The sequence below is a fragment of the Pristiophorus japonicus genome, chromosome 22, assembly GCF_044704955.1.
Source record: "Pristiophorus japonicus isolate sPriJap1 chromosome 22, sPriJap1.hap1, whole genome shotgun sequence".
Lineage (NCBI taxonomy): Eukaryota > Metazoa > Chordata > Chondrichthyes > Pristiophoridae > Pristiophorus > Pristiophorus japonicus.
The window spans coordinates 44,432,601-44,449,654 of NC_091998.1; the positions used below are offsets into that span (position 1 = coordinate 44,432,601).

At 49.5% G+C, this 17,054-nt stretch overlaps 1 protein-coding gene across 1 annotated transcript; it reads right to left on the reverse strand.

Moving 5' to 3' along the window:
* Nucleotides 1–889: 889 nt before the first annotated feature.
* On the reverse strand, nucleotides 890–17,036 carry mak16 (MAK16 homolog (S. cerevisiae)). Its single transcript, XM_070866053.1, has 10 exons — nucleotides 16,891–17,036; nucleotides 14,869–14,918; nucleotides 10,623–10,732; nucleotides 9,126–9,190; nucleotides 7,536–7,687; nucleotides 5,195–5,249; nucleotides 4,275–4,349; nucleotides 3,374–3,472; nucleotides 2,190–2,255; nucleotides 890–1,324 (listed from the first exon to the last, which is right to left on the reverse strand). Exons 1-10 carry the CDS (start codon nucleotides 16,903–16,905, stop codon nucleotides 1,127–1,129), a joined length of 885 nt encoding a protein of 294 aa, XP_070722154.1. The 5' UTR covers nucleotides 16,906–17,036; the 3' UTR covers nucleotides 890–1,126.
* Between the last annotated feature and the right edge of the window lie 18 nt (nucleotides 17,037–17,054).

Consider the following 17,054-nt stretch of genomic DNA (forward strand, 5'->3'; position numbering starts at 1 on the left):
TTGATATCAGTGCACAGAAGATGGGCTTTAACTCTTGAGTCTTACCGTACCGTACCAGATCCGGGATAGCTCAATGATGACACAATGCTAAAAATAGAGAAGTTTCCCACCTCCAGCATAGCTGTACTATACCTCTCCCGAGCAAGGCGACTCCTTGCTGGGGCACTGTCCCACAGGCAACGGACAGTCTCCATTACCTCACTCTATTGGAAATTCCAAGCCCAGGCAGAGTGTTGGCATGATATTCAACCAGAGGGAAGGGGCAGTAACAGCCCAACCCTGCCCTCCTTTACGTAAGCTGCAGCAAACATCCCCACCCTCTCCCAAAACACCAGTTCCTCCGCTCAGTACAGAGCAGGGAGTCAATGTGGGACATTCTGGTCTATGACCCGTGGTCCTACACCAGACAGAGCATTTACCCACTCCACTGAGGTGAAGTCATTGGAAAAGGATGTCAAAGACCGTGAGAACTCTCTAAACGTACCTGACTGCACATCCCAAACCCGAGACCTCTACCACCTAGGACAAGGCATAGGAATATCACCCTCCAAGTTACACACCACCCTGACTTGGAAATATATCAGCCGTTCCTTCATCGTCGCTGGGTCAAAATCCTGGAACTCCCTCCCTAACAGCACTGTGGGAGCACCTTCACCACATGGACTGCAGCGGTTCAAGAAGGCAGCTCACCACCACCTTCTCAAGGGGCAATTAGGGATGGGCAATAAATGCTGGCCGCGCTGGCGATGCCCACATCCCAGGAACAAATTTTTTAAAACCTCACCAGGCTCAGTGGTTGGGTTACAGTATGGAGAGACAGCAACACTGGCAGCGCTGACAAGCTAGACATTAATTACTGGAAGACTTTTCTAAAACTATACACGCACTGTTCAGTCTCGTCCTTTATTCATAGTTTTATACAAGCGGGGCTGATCAATACGAATAGGGTAAACATGAAGCCACAGTCACACTGTAAAAATGTTTAAAAATGGTTTTAGCTTTCCTCGATCAAAACCATGATACCTGCCACGGAGTCCTTGAAAGCTGCTTTGCTTTACAATGTCTGTTCAATGGAGTTAGCGTCCGCTCCTCCCAGTCAGTGCTGCCTACGCTTCGACCGAAGCCGTCACGTGCTGCTCGCCTTGGCCGCTGGCTCCATCTCCTGCTCGTATTCGATCTCCACAAATGGCCGCTTCTTGCGGGCGGGGCCCTTCACCGGCCTTTTGCCCTTCGACTTGGAGGTTTCTTCCTCCAGCTCCTGCTCCTCTGCATCACTGGACTGCTCCTCTTCCTCCTCGCTGTCCCCTTCTAGTTTGTCCATTTCCTTTGTTTGTGTGTGTGTAAGAAAGACCAGTTTCAGTAAGTTACACCAGCTGACTACAAGCACTGCCCCCAATGGGTACACACAATGCTGCACTCCCTCCCCAGCTGGATGGCTGCTCAAAAGTTGCCCAGGGCCTGTCTTTACCACCCCCTGCCCTTCCCTCCCTTCTTGAAGGCTCTCGGTGGGATACAATTCCAGGCGCAGTTCTCTCCCTCTGGTACCCCATCCACCTGGTTACTCCTCACGTGTCAACCAAAACAGTGAGTACAAGCAGGCTATTGGACCACGAGAGGCATCAGAGCCGAGCTTCATCCTTCCTCGTCTGCTGTCCACCCACACACCTTCTAACAGGCGCCACCCAACTTTCCCTATAAGCTGCGTCGCCGCCCCGCTCTCTGCCAGTCCCACGCAGCCTCTTAAAGGGGCCGCACACGCAAATAAAATAAGAGGTAACACTGGCGCCACCAGGTGGCGATTTGGGAGCAGGAACGCAGGCCAGTCAGAGGAGCCTCAACTGAGATCAGCGCTGGACAGGGACCTCCTGGCACCCCATGGGCTCAACGGAACTGTTTCTTTCTCGCAATATGTTTTTATGTCAGAATAAACCTGATTAATGGTGGGTGGGTGCTGCATCAGACAGTAGCCTTTAGCGTTGGTGCCTCGAGGCAAATCTAACCCAATGATGGAGTAAGCGATACCTCACCTGGGGGATATCCAATGCCAAACAGCATTTATCCACTGAACTACTGGGGAATACATTCAGAAAGGATGGGTGTTCTGTTCCATCCCCCCCGCCACTTGATAACACACCCTCCCTCCAAAATTAAAAAGAATGGAGGCTCCATTGAGCCGAATGCCTCATTACCTCAAAGTCACTCAGGTCACTTTCGTCCACTTCATCACCCGCCACATATTCCACCTGTCCGACGTCCTGCCGAGAGAGAGAGGGAGACAAACTCGTTACAAAGGACAGAAGAGCAAGTGCTGCTGGAACTCTCAGTCACTCCATCACGTCCCCCAACACCTTATTTGGGAGGCCAGCGGGTTTGAAAGCTCGGGACAAATTGCTGACTGGCCACATGCACTAATTTCAGTAAAAACCGCTGTGTGTACAATACAGGTGAATGTACGTCACGTGTGTACTTAAACATCTACCACCAGTCAGTGCAAAACTTTACAGCCTCTCCACAGTTTGGAAATCATCATGAATTTATCAGAGACGATGCAGTCAATGCAGCTTCAAGCTTTCTGTCCAACAGCTGTGACTTCATCAGAGCGATGGCTGAGAATGTTGACTCACAACAAAACAGACCAGAGCGCCGCCCCCCACACTTTCCATCCAGACTCTTCCCCACCCACTCACTCCACCCCCCCAACCCCACCCACTCTCCACCCCCCCCCCCCAACCCCACCCACTCTCCACCCCCCCCCCCAACCCCACCCACTCTCTCCCCCCCAACCCCACCCACTCTCTCTCCATCCCCCCAACCCCACCCACTCTCCACCCCCCCCCCCAACCCCACCCACTCTCTCTCCCCCCCAACCCCACCCACTCTCTCTCCATCCCCCCAACCCCACCCACTCTCCACCCCCCCAACCCCACCCACTCTCCAACCCCACCCACTCTCCAACCCCCCCCACTCTCCATTCACCCCCAACCCCCCCCACTCTCCACCCCCCCCCAACCCCACCCACTCTCCACCCCCCCAACCCCACCCACTCTCCATCCCCCCCCAACCCCACCCACTCTCCATCCCCCCCACTCTCCATTCACCCCCAACCCCCCCCACTCTCCATCCCCCCCCCCAACCCCACCCACTCTCCATCCCCCCCCAACCCCACCCACTCTCCATCCCCCCCCCAACCCCACCCACCCTCCATCCAGACACCCACTCCCATCCCACCCGCTCTCCATCTCCCCCACCCCTCCTTCAGACCTGCCCCTATTGGAGTAATCCCAACTAAACAGCCCCCAAATTGTATCAGCGTCAATGAGATCAGACACACGTGTCTGGTTTTGTTTTGTTTCCATTTTCTGTCGGTACTTACTTCATCCTCTTCCTCCGAGGAGTCGGTCTCGCTCTCTTCATCCTGCCGCTCCAGCGCTTTGTCGAAAGCGTGGATGGGGAAGTTGTAGATATCTTCATACTGACGGGAGAGGGGGAAGAGAGGCATCACTAACTCATCAGAGAGAGATTCCCCGAGGGGGGTACACCCTTGGTGTCAGCAACCTCCCCCTCCCACAGCTCAGCTCAATTCTCCGCAGTGGGAGTGACGGATTAATCCGGCCCATCAGTCGGGCTAAAACTTGGTCCCCCAACACCACACGTGCCTGCTAAAGTGCAGCATTCCCCAGCACATGCAATCGTCATTTAACCGGTTCGTCAATCACGATTCCCCTATACTCCCCCCTACAGCTAGCTGTAACCATAATGTGTAACCATCCCATATAAGGTTGGGCCTGTGCTCATTGCCATTTAGAAGAATGAGGTGATCTTATTGAAACATAAGATTCTTAGGGGGCTCGACAGGGTAGATGCAGAGAGGATGTTTCCCCTCATGGGGAAATCTAGAACTAGGAGGCATAGTTTCAGAAATAAGGGGTCGGCCATTTAAAACGGAGATGAGGAGGAATTTCTTCTCTCAGAGGGTCGTGAATCTTTGGAATTCTCTACCCCAGAGAGCTGTGGAGACTGGGTCACTGAATATATTTAAGGTGGATACAGACAGATTTCTGAACGATAAGGGAGTCAAGGGTTATGGGGAGTGGGCGGGGATGTGGAGTTGAGGCCAAGATCAAATCAGCCATGGTTTTATTGAATGGTGGAGCAGGCTTGAGGGGCCAAACGGCCCACTCCTGCTCCTATTTCTTATAACACCCAGTGTGCCCCCCACCATCGGGTCAGTATCTTGTGATATCAGATCCCAGCCATGAACCGTAGCTACTCACCGTCCCCTGCTTGAGTCGCTCCAGCAGTTCCTTCTCGATGGCGTTGTCCAGCTGAGCTGCAATGAGAGCCTTTTCCTGTAATGAAACAACAGTCAGATTCTGTCGCATGCAGCCTCCTATCCCCGGAGCACAGAATTCACCCTATTACAATCACCACTGAGCACTAATCAATGTGAGCCGCTAACTCCCTTCACTCAATCAAACCGTGGACGGATGCTGAGGCCATGGAAAGGGACGGAGGAGATTTACTAGAACGGTGCCGGTGATGAAGGATTTCAGCTATGTGGAGAAGCTGGGATTGTTCTCTTTAGAGCAGAGAGGGTTAAGGGGAGATTTAATGGGGGTGTTCAAAATCATGAAGGGTTTTGAGAAAGTAAATAAGGAGAAACTATTTCCGTGGGCAGAAATCTAAAGTCATTGGCAAAAGAGCCAGGGGGAGAGGAGATTTTCTTTTAAACGCAGCGAGTTGTTATAATCTGGAATGCACTGCCTGAAAGGCCAGTGGAAGCAGATTCAATAATCCTTTTCAATGGGGAATTGGAAAAATATTTGATGGGGAGAAAATTGCAGGGAAAGAGCAGGGGGAGTGGGGCTAATTGGATAGCTCTACCAAAGAGCCAGCAAAGGCACAATGGGCCGAATGGCCTCAATCGGTGCTGCAAGATTCTATTCACGCTGAGTCCACTTAAGGAAGATGATATTCAACGTGCTGAGCTGGAGGGAAGGAGGTGCTGGTTTCCAATGACTGGGCCAGGCAGGGGCACCTGGTATTCCTAATGATGAGAAGTGTTGGAGACCCTGAAGGAGTTGGACAGCCCAACACGGCATCGATATGTCTCCCAGTAACAGTTCGTGCCACTGGCCAGAGACGGCCAACGCCTGCATCGGCCAAATCACACGCAAGCACGGAATATCTTTACCTCTCTCCGGCTCTCTCGCCGTTCAACCTTCTTGCTTAAAGGTACGAGCTTCCTCCTAAAGAAAAAAAACACAAGCAGAGTTAGCCCCAGGGTAAAGGGGCAGTTCTCCACCTCAACCATCTCACCTCCGTGTGCTACACAGCAGAGCACCCACCAACCAACGCCCCCCCACCCCACCAAAGTGCAGTTAACGTCAACACCCCGGTGTTGAAGTATTCTTTGAGGATGTAACGAGCAGGGTGGATAAAGGGGAACCAGTGGATGTGGTGTATTTGGACTTGCAGAAGGCACTTGACAAGGTGCCACATAAAAGGTTACTGCACAAGATAAAAGGTCACAGGGTTGGGGGTAATATATTAGCATGGATAGAGGATTGGCTAACTAACAGAAAATAGAGAGTCGGGATAAATGGTTCATTCTCGGGATGGCAATCAGTAACCAGTGGGGTGCCGCAGGGATCAGTGCTGGGACCCCAACTATTTACAATCTATATTAACGACTTGGAGGAAGGGATCGAGTGTAACGTAGCCAAGTTTGCTGACGATACAAAGATGAGAGGAAAAGCAATGTGTGAGAAGGACACAAAAAATCTGCAAAAGGACATAGAGGCTAAGTGAGTGGGCAAAAATTTGGCAGATAGAGTATAATGTTAGAAAATGTGAGGTCATGCACTTTGGCAGAAAAAAATCAAAGAGCAAGTTATGATTTAAATGGAGAAAGATTGCAAAGTGCCGCAGTACAGCAGGACCTGGGGGTACTTGTGCATGAAACACAAACGGTTAGTATGCAGGTACAGCAAGTGATCAGGAAGGCCAATGGAATTTTGACCTTTATTGCAAAGGGGATGGAGTATAAAAGCAGGGAAGTCTTGCTACAGTTGTACACACCTTGAATACTGAATGCAATTTTGGTTTCCATATTTACAAAAGGATATACTTGCTTTGGAGCCACTTCAGAGAAGATTGATTCTGGGGATGAGGGGGTTGAATTATGAGGAAAGATTGAGTAGGTTAGGCCTCTACTCATTAGAATTCAGAAGAATGAGAGGTGATCTTATCGAAATGTATAAGATTATGAGGGGGCTTGACAAGGTGGATGCAGAGAGGATGTTTCCACTGATGGGGGAGACTAGAACTAGAGGGCACGATCTTAAAATAAGGGGCCACCCACTTAAAACTGAGATGAGGAGAAATTTCTTCTCTCAGAGGGTTGTAAATCTGTGGAATTCACTGCCTCAGAGAGCTATGAAAGCTGGGATATTGAATAAATTTAAGACAGAGATAGACAGTTTCTTAAACGGTAAGGGGATAAGGGGTTATGGGGAGCGGGCGGGGAAGTGGAGCTGAGTCCATGATCGGATCAGCCATGATCATATTGAATGGAGGAGCAGGCTCAAGGGGCTGTATGGCCTACTCCTGCTCCTATTTCTTATGTTCTTATCAACAGTAAGCGGTGTCTTTTTTTTTTTACTGGGTTATTCTCGGGGGTCTGACCCTTTAAATAATGGCCCAGCTCACAGAGCTGCCGCAGCAACGTGGTTGTGCTCAGATAAAGGCAGCTCTTGCCTCTAACACTGTCCCCTTGAGCATCCCTGATTATAAATCGCTCAACCATCGGTGCTCGGGCCTCCTGTGTCCAAGGCCCCAAGCTCTGGAACTCCCTCCCTAAACCTTTCCGCCTCTCTTTTCTCCTTCAAGACGCTCCTTAAAACCTCCCTCTTTGACCAAGCATCTGCCCCAACTTCTCCTTGTGCGGTTCGGTTTCAAATTTTTGTTCCGAAACACTCCTGTGAAGCACCTTGGGACGTTTTACTACGCTAAAGGCGCTATAGAAATACAAGTTGTTGCTGCGGAAGAAATCCTATGTTGCATCCAGATTTAAATGTCGCCCCCTGCGTCCAATGGTCCCCTTTAAGCTGCGCCGCTACACAGCGGACTTGAGGCTGCATGAAGCCGGCTTTTAAATGGTAACACTGCGCTGGCGAGGAACTTTGAATGGCGCCGGGCAACCAGTTAAGGGGCCGCGCAGCCGAATAGAAATTAGTGGGAACGTCGGCTGCATCACCCTCCTTGTTTTTTGGAGCCTCGAGCCCCGCGAGATATTAGCAATAATCCCTGGAGGTCACGGGCCTGACGTTGGTAGATCTGAGCACCCCCCCTCCCATCTCGACATACCCACCTCTGATCATCACTTCTGGGCTCTCAACTGACCTCGGCTGATCGCTTCCTTCAAGCTCCCTCCCACCCCCCCAGAAATGACAGCCCAAACTGCCATCAGTCATTTGTCTCCGCCACAATCACACAAAGGCCCAGACTGGCGCCACACCCCGAAACAAACTTACTGTCGCTTCAGCGTCAGCTTGCGGATGCGAATCAGGTACTGGGTGATCTTGGTGAAACGCTGCTTGCACTTGTGCCTGATGAAGCGAGGCCAGTAGATGAGCTGCTCGTCAATCTGCTCCAGAGCTTTCTCATAATTCTTACTTAACTTTACCTGCAAAATATTGAAGGAGGGCAAGGAGGGGAAGACGTTGAGTGTCTCGGCCTTGAAAGTAAGGGCATGAGCTTAAACCATTTGCCAGTGTCAGCCGTGGCTCAGTGGGCAGAACTCTCCGAGTCAGAAGGTTGTGGGTCCAAGTCCCACTCCAGGGACTTGAGCACAAAAAAAAGTAGGCTGACACTCCAGTGCAGTGCTGAGGGAGTGCTGCACTGTCAGAGGTGCCATGTTTCAGATGAGACGTTAAACCGAGGCCCCGCCTGCTCTCTCAGGTGGATGTAAAAGATCCCGCGGCACTATTTCGAAGAAAAGCAGGGCATTTATCCCCGGTGTCCTGGCCAATATTTATCCCTCAATCAACGAACAAAAACAGATTATCTGGTCATTATCACATTGCTGTTTGTGGGAGCTTGCTGTGCGCAAATTGGCCGCCGTGTTTCCTACATTACAACAGCGACCACACTCCAAAAGTACTTCATTGGCTGTGAAGCGCTTTGAGACATCCGGTGGTCGTGAAAGGCACTATATAAATCTACGTCTTTCTTTTCAAACAAATGAATCAGTAAAAATTCTACCTGCAAAATGCCAACTGATGCAGGAAGCACAAGTGGACAATGCAGGGACAGCTCCCACCAGAGGATTTATTTTATGTGAGGTGCACAATCTGTAGCAGTAACAGCACCCAGATGTATCTCTTGCATCTACGAAGGCTCACAAATCGTATCCCTTGTGCTCCTCACACGTGTACTATTCCTCATTCACCCCAGGCGTGTAATTCCTTCATGTACCTCACACGTGTGCATTATTTTCTACCCTCACTCCTGTAAAAACAGGCCTCAGGGTGTGAAGTGATCTCGCAGTGTAATCATGATAGTGAAAGACTTGGATTTATATAGCACCTTTCATGACCACCAGACATCTCAAAGCACTTTACAGCCAATGAAGTATTTTGGAGTGTAGTCACTGTTGTAATGTAGGAAAGGCGGTAGCCAATTTGCGCACAGCAAGCTCCCACAAACAGCAATGTGATAATGACCAGATAATCTGTTTTTAGTGATGTTGATTGAGGGATAAATATTGGCCAGGACTCCGGGGATAACTCCCCTGCTCTTCTTCAAAATAGTGCCGTGGGATCTTTTACATCCACCTGAGAGGGTAGACAGGACCTCGGTTAATCGTCTCACCTGAAAGACGACACCTCCGACAGTGCAGCGCTCCCTCGGCACTGCACTGGAGTGAGCAGCACAAAGTGTTCTGAATGATTAAATGCCTCCAGGAGCAGGTACAACAAGCAAGGAAAATGTTACACAGGAGGTTATTTCACTAACCAATACCGCAGTGGGTTATTAGTAACCAGCATTTCATACCCGCGAAAGAGCGAGACTATTACACCAGTTTATAGCGTTTCAGCCTCGTACAGTCAGTTGGTGCTTACCCTCTCCCACAGGCGAGCTGGAAAGGCAGCTCGTTCTATTGTCTTCATGTACAGGAAACACTGACCTGCAGGATGCAAAATAGCAAGTTTAGCTGATGGAGAACCTGTGACAGGCAGAGCCACCCACACAGCCACCCCAATGGGAGCAGGCGAGCAAACACACCCTCTGGAGTCGCCCTGTGGAACAAATTCACACGAGGGACAGAGGTCAGCAAACTCACCCCTGGATCATCGCAAGGAATGGGGCAATAATAACCTCGCTTTGATTTTCCTGGCAGATTTAGTTGCGATAGCAGCTTCTATATATTAATAGGCGTTTAGCAGAACAGTGCAAGTTTAATTGGGATAATAACCATAGCTCCGCTGGGCGGGCCACATCGTTCGCATGCCAGACACGAGACTCCCAAAGCAAGTGCTCTACTCGGAGCTCCTGCACGGCAAGCGAGCCAAAGGTGGGCAGCGGAAACGTTACAAGGACACCCTCAAAGCCTCCCTGATAAAGTGCAACATCCCCACCGGCACCTGGGAGTCCCTGGCCATAGACCGCCCGAAGTGGAGGAAGTGCATCCGGGAGGGCGCTGAGCACCTTGAGTCTCATCGCCAAGAGCATGCAGAAAGCAAGCGCAGGCAGCGGAAAGAGCGTGCGGCAAACCTGTCCCACCCACCCCTTCCCTCAATGACTATCTGTCCCACCTGTGACAGGGACTGTGATTCTCGTATTGGACTGTACAGCCACTTAAGAACTCATATTAAGAGTGGAAGCAAGTCTTCCTCGGTTCCGAGGGACTGCCTATGATGATGACAGAGATTATAAAACAGAAATAGGCTGTTCAACCCAACCAGTCCATATTGGTGTTCATCCTCCACGTCTGCAGTGGTCCTAATCCCTTGTACCCTCCTTATCAAGAAAGGTTGAGCAGGTTGGGCCTATACTCATTGGAGTTTAGAAGAATGAGAGGTGATCCTTTTGAAACATATAAGATTCTGAGGGGGCTTGACAGGGTAGATGCTGAGAGGATGTTTCCCCTCGTGGGGGAATCTAGAACTAGGGGGCATAGTTTCAGAATAAGGAAATGGAAATGAGGAGGAATTTCTTCTCTCTGAGGGTTGTGAATCTTTGGAATTCTCTTCCCCAGAGGGCTGTGGATGCTGGGTCGTTGAATATATTTAAGGTAGAGTTGGACATATTTTTGAATGATAAGGGGGTCAAGGGTTATGAGGAACGGGCAGGGAAGTGGAGTTGAGGCTGAGATCAGATCAGCCATGATCTTTTTAAATGGTGGAGCAGGTTCGAGGGGCCAGATGGCCGACTCCTGCTCCTATTTCTTATGTTCATATGTTCTGTCTCAACTATTCTTCGAAGTTGACATAGTCTTTGCTTCAATCGCTCACTAATGTGCGAGCTCACATTTGATCTGCGATGCAACAGGAATGTGGCTTAAAGTTTGCAATGTGAAGGCGGGAAGGTTGCCCCAGATGAGGGACAAAGCTGCTTACCTTTCTCCTCCTTGATGGTTGCATACTGACTGTTGGCCAGAGGACAGGACGAACGATTACACACGCCCGTGATGTTGAACTCGTTGCGGCAGAAACTCTGCGTTTTAGTTCTGCAGGTAAAGGAGCAACATTAAAAGGTGAATGGAACGTTTGACATGTGTCTGTTTTTTTTTTTAAAAAGAATCTGTCAAAACATCCCAGACATTGTAGAGAATCAGCGAGTGATGGGTTTGGGACGGGCAACCTCTGCCCAATCCGAGCGGAGAATCCCATTCTCCCAACAGATAAATATACAGAGAAGCGATGTAAAGAAAGTAGCCAAATATTTACATATTTTTAATTATTCTTTCTGTGGGCGTCGCCGGCAAGGCCGGTATTTATTGCCCATCCCTAATAGCCCTTGGTGGTGGTGAGCCGCTTTCTTGAACCGCTGCAGTCCGTGTGGTGAAGGTGCTCCCACAGTGCTGTTAGGGAGGGAGTTCCAGGATTTTGACCCAGCGACGATGAAGGAACGGCCGATATATTTCCAAGTCAGGATGGTGTGCGACTTGGAGAGGAACATGAAGGTGGTGGTGTTCCCATGCACCTGCTGCCCTTGACTTTTTAGGTGGTAGTGGTCGCGGGTTTGGGAGGTGCTGCTGAAGAAGCCTTGGCGAGTTGCTGCAGTGCATCTTGTAGATGGTACACACTGCAGCCACGGTGCGCTGGTGGTGGAGGGAGTGAATGTTGAAGGCGGTGGGTGGGGTGCCAATCAAGCGGGCTGCTTTGTCCTGGATGGTGTCGAACTTCTTGAGTGTTGTTGGAGCTGCACTCATCCAGGCAAGTGGACATGTGTGGAATATCTCGGACTGACTCCAAGGCTGGGAGGTGGTTTACAATGGTGTTCCTCAAGGGTCAGTTTTGGGTCCATTTCTCTTTTCAATTTTTAGAAACGGGCTAGGCTGGTGCAGGGAACAACAACGTTCCCTGTACGCTGCGCAATTCTCTGCCGGTCCCGCGCAGCCTGGGACCCACTTTTGCAATGTTAAAGTTTGCGTGTACGCGAAACTGTGAATGGGCTGCACACCCAGAAATAAATTACGGGGAATATTGGGGAGCAGCATTATAAAGTTTACATATGATACGATACTTGGCAACGTAGTAGATAGCGATGAGGGTAGTTGCAGACTTCAGGATGACAGACAGGATGGTGAAATGGGCGGTAGCATGGTAGACAGAGTTCAATGCAGAGAAGTATGAAGTGATGCACTTTGGGAGGACGAATATGGAAAGACAGTTTACTATAAATGGCACGATTTTGAAATGTGTAGGCGAGCAGAGAGACCCTGGTGTCCATATACACAAATCCTTAAAGGTGACACAGCACGTGGATAAGGTGGTTAATAAAACATATGATGTACTTGGGTTTATAAATAAGAGGCATAGAATATAAAAGTAACAAGATCATGCAACAACGTTATAAATCACTGGTCAGGCCTCGGCTGGAGTATTGTGGACAATTCTGGGCTCCGCACTTCAGGAAAGATGTGAAGGCCTTAGAAAGGGTACAGAGAAGATTTACCAGGATGTTACCAGGGATGAGTGTCTTCAGTTAAGAGGAAAAGTTAGGACTGTTCTCCTAGGAACAGAGAAGTTTAAAAAGTGACCTAATAGAAGCTTTCAGGAGGTTTTGATACGAGTAGATCAGAAAAACTATTCCCTCTGGTGAGTGGGTCAATAACCAGAGGTCAGAGATTCAAAATCATTGGCAAAAGATCCTAGAGGGGAGAATTCTTTGAGGATGCAACGAACAGGGTGGATAAAGGGGAACCAGTGGATGTGGTGTATTTGGACTTCCAAAAGGCATTTGACATGGTGCCACATAAAAGGTTACTGCACAAGATAAAAGTTCACGGGGTTGGGGTTAATATATTAGCATGGATCGAGGATTGGCTAACTAAGAACAGAGAGTTGGGATAAATGGTTCATTCTCTGGTTGGCAACCAGTAACTAGTGGGGTGCCGCAGGGATCAGTGCTGGGACCCCAACTATTTACAATCTATATTAACGACTTGGAGGAAGGGACTGAGTGTAACGTAGCCAAATTTGCTGACGATACAAAGAAGGGAGGAAAAGCAATGTGTGAAGAGGACACAAAAAATCTGCAAAAGGACATAGACAGGCTAAGTGAGAGGGCAAAAATTTGGCAGATGGAGTATAATGTTGGAAAGTGTGAGGTCATGCACTTTGGCAGAAAAAAATCAAAGAGCAAGTTATTATTTAAATGGAGAAAGATTGCAAAGTGCTGCAGTACAGCGGGACCTGGGGGTACTTGTGCATGAAACACAAAAGGTTAGTATGCAGGTACAGCAAGTGATCAGGAAGGCCAATGGAATCTTAGCCTTTATTGCAAAGGGGATGGAGTATAAAAGCAGGGAAGTCTTGCTACAGTTGTACAGGGTATTGGTGAGGCCACACCTTGAATACTGCATGCAGTTTTGGTTTCCATATTTAAGAAAGGATGTACTTGCTTTGGACGCAGTTCAGAGAAGGTTCACTAGGTTGATTCCGGGGATGAGGGGGTTGACTTATGAGGAAAGGTTGAGTAGGTTGGGCCTCATTGGAATTCAGAAGAATGAGAGGTGATCTATCGAAACGTATAAGATTATGAGGAGGCTTGACAAAGTGGATGCAGAGAGGATGGTTCCACTGATGGGGAAGATTATAACTAGAGGGCATAATCTTAAAATAAGTGGCTGCCCATTTAAAACTGAGATGAGGAGAAATTTCTTCTTTCAGAGGGTTGTAAATCTGTGGAATTCGCTGCCTCAGAGAGCTGTGGAAGCCGGAACATTGAATAAATTTAAGACAGAAATAGACAGTTTCTTAAAACGATAAGGGGTTATGGGGATCGGGCGGGGAAGTGGACCTGAGTCCATGATCGGATCAGCCATGATCGTATTAAATGGCGGAGCAGGCTCGAGGGGCTGTATGGCCTTCTCCTGTTCCTATTTATGTTTTTATGTTCTTATGAGGAGACATTCTTTTACTCAGAGAATTGTCTGGATCTGGAACGCTTCACCTGAATAATTTTAAAAGGGAGTTGGATGGGGATTTGAGGACGAGGAACTTACAGGGTTACGGACAAGAGGGGGTGTGGGAATAAGCACGGCTGCTTTTTCAAAGAGCCAGCACGGGCACGATGGGCCGAATGGCCTCCTCCTGTTCTGTAAGTTTCTATGATCTGTCTGCTTTGTTTTAATGAGGTTATGCTGCCCTTCAAACAGTTTCCCCACTTCCACATCAAGACAACTCCCATAGCTGAGAGAGCAAGTGAGGGGCTTGTAGCCCACTGGAAGATGCACAGGGACCTTCAGTAGGGATAGAACATAAGAAATAGGAGCAGGAGTAGGCCATTCAGTCTTGAGACTGCTCCGCCATTCAATAAGACGATGGCTGATCTTCGACCACAACACTATCTCCATATCCCTTGATTCCCTTAGTGTCCAAAGATCTATCGATCTCAGCCTTGAATATACTCAATGACTGAGCATTCACAGCCCTCTGGGGTAGAGAATTAAAAAGATTCACTACCCTGAGTGAAGAAATTCCTCCTCATCTCAGTCCTAAATGGTCAACCCCTTATCCTGTGACTATGACCCTAGTTCTAGATTCTCCAGCCCAAGGGAAACAACCTCTCAGCATCAACCCTGTCAAGCCCTGTAAGAATCTTTTTAGTTTCAATGCAATTGCCTCGCATTGAAATGTATAAAATTGTGACGGTCGGGTCACCAACTCTGGTTGGATCACATGACCTCCGGCCTCCAACTGCCCCGCACCCCACTCTCCTATCATTGGTCGCCTCACAGCTTCATGGTACACCGCCTTCTCAATTAGAGGTTAGGAACAGGAGGAGGACATTCAGCCCCTCCAGCCTGGTGTCTGCCATTCAATTAGATCATGGCTGGTCTGTGTCACATTTTTAAGTGCCAATTTGAATGACTGCGTCATCAATCAAAAATCAAATGTCCCTTTTAAAGGGACACAAAGAATAAACACTAAATTATAGTCCTAATCCCTCAGGGGCAAACACATGGTCTCAGTATGGCACAATGGAGCTGGGGAACTGAAGCCTCCTCAAAATCCAAAGCACCCAATACGGACCACATGCCAATTCCCGCACAAGCCACTGGGAATCCCAACTCTCTTTGGGCAGAGGCCAACTTCAGCCACGCTCTTGTTTATTTTTCTGAGAATCTGTACTTACTTCACTTTGTAGGAACAAAACTGTTTGTTTCCGATAAGATCCCAAATCACCTAGAAAAGAGAAGCACGATTAGAATCCAATTAAATTCTAACTACTGTTATTGCTCTGTCAAGCAAAATTACTTCAAATAGAAAAATAAGCACTTTCAGGAGAAACCGCAAGCAAACTGATGATTGTCACTTCAAACAGAAAAACTTGGTGGATAAAATTCTTCTAGTTATTGTGTGTAGTGAGCTTTCTTTGGCAATGTACAGTCAAATCATTCCACGGATTTAGCCATTTCACCAACACCAGACACTGGGGCTTCTGCCAGAGGAGGATCGTATCAGCTGAACATCGAGGGCAACTTTAGACCTGTACCACTATGGTACATGGTTGCTGTGCACATGCTCACATTGTACATGATCACAGTGCACACGGTCACTGCATACAGACACGATATACAAAAGACTTGTATTTATTTAGCATTCTTCATGACCACCGGACGTCTCCAAGCACTTTACAGCCAATGAAGTACTTTTGGAGTGCAGTCGCTGTTGTAATGTGGGAAACGCGGCAGCCAATTTGCACACAGCAAGCTCCCACAAACAGCACTGTGATAATGAATGACCAGATCATCTGTTTTTAGTGATGTTGATTGAGGGATAAATCTTGGTCCAGGACACCGGGGATAACTCTCCTGCTCTACTTCGAAATAGTGCTGTGGGATCTTTTACATCCACCTGAGAGAGCACTCATTATCATCATAGGCAGTCCCTCGGAATCGAGGAAGACTTGCTTCCACTCCTGAAGTGAGTTCTTTGGTGGCTGAACAGTCCAATGCGAGAGCCACAGACCCTGTCACAGGTGGGACAGACATTCATCGAGGGAAGGGGTGGGTGGGTTTGCTGTGCGCTCCTTCCGCTGTCTGCGCTTGACCTCTTCACGCTCTTTGTGTTGAGACTCGAAGAACTCAACGCTCTCCCGGATGCACTTTCTCCACCTCGGGCGGTCTTTGGCCAGGGTCTCCCAGGTGTCAGTGGTGATGTCGCACTTTATCAGGGAGGCTTTGAGAGTGTCCTTGTAACGTTTCCGCTGCCCACCTTTGGCTCGTTTACCGTGAAGGAGCTCCGCATAGAGCGCTTGCTTAGGGAGTCTCGTGTCTGGCCTGCCTGAACCATGTGGCCTGTCCAGCGAAGCTGATCGAGTGCGGTCAGTGCTTCAATACTGTACAGCAAGCTCATGGTCTACAGGGCTGTAGTAATACCTGCCCTCCTGTATGGCTCAGAGACATGGATCATGTACAGTAGGCACCTCAAGTTGCTGGAGAAATATCACCAACGATGTCTCCGCAAGATCCTACAACTCCCCTGGGAGGACAGACGCACCAACATTAGCGGCCTCACTCAGGCCAACATCCCCAGCATTGAAGCACTGACCACACTCGATCAGCTCCGCTGGGCAGGCCACATAGTTCGCATGCCAGACACGAGATTCCCAAAGCAAGCGCTCTACTCGGAACTCCCTCACGGCAAACGAGCCAAAGGTGGGCAGCGGAAATGTTACAAGGACACCCTCAAAGCCTCCCTGATAAAGTGCGACATCACCACTGACACCTGAGAGTCCCTGGCCCAAGACCGCCCTAAGTGGAGGAAGTGCATCCGGGAGGGCGCTGAGCACCTCGAGTCTCATCGCCGAGAGCATGCAGAAAACAAGCGCAGGCAGCGGAAGGAGCGTGCGGCAAACCAGTCCCACCCACCCTTTCCCTCACCGACTATCTGTCCCACCTGTGACAGGGACTGTGGTTCTCGTATTGGACTGTTCAGCCACCTAAGGACTCATTGTTAGAGTGGAAGCAAGTCTTCCTCGATTCCCAGGGACTGCCTATGATGACTGGGAGTATTGAAGCACTGGGAGTGTCGGCCTGGGTTTATGGCTCAGGTCCCCAGAGTGGGACTGGGACCCTCTGAGCCACAGTCCCGGGGCCTGAATATCCCGCTCCCACCCCGCAATACTGCAACAGTAACCTGGCTCCCCGCTCACATCATCGTGCTGCATGGCTGCGCTACCGGCCCTGGCTCTGGGCTCTGGGCTCTGGGATCCCCGCTCTCGCCGCTCACAGCTCGCCGCACATGGAGCCAGTTGCGGCCTCCGTCTTCCTCACGGGAATTGGTGACGCTTCTCGCGAGAGCTGGGGCGGGGTCCCT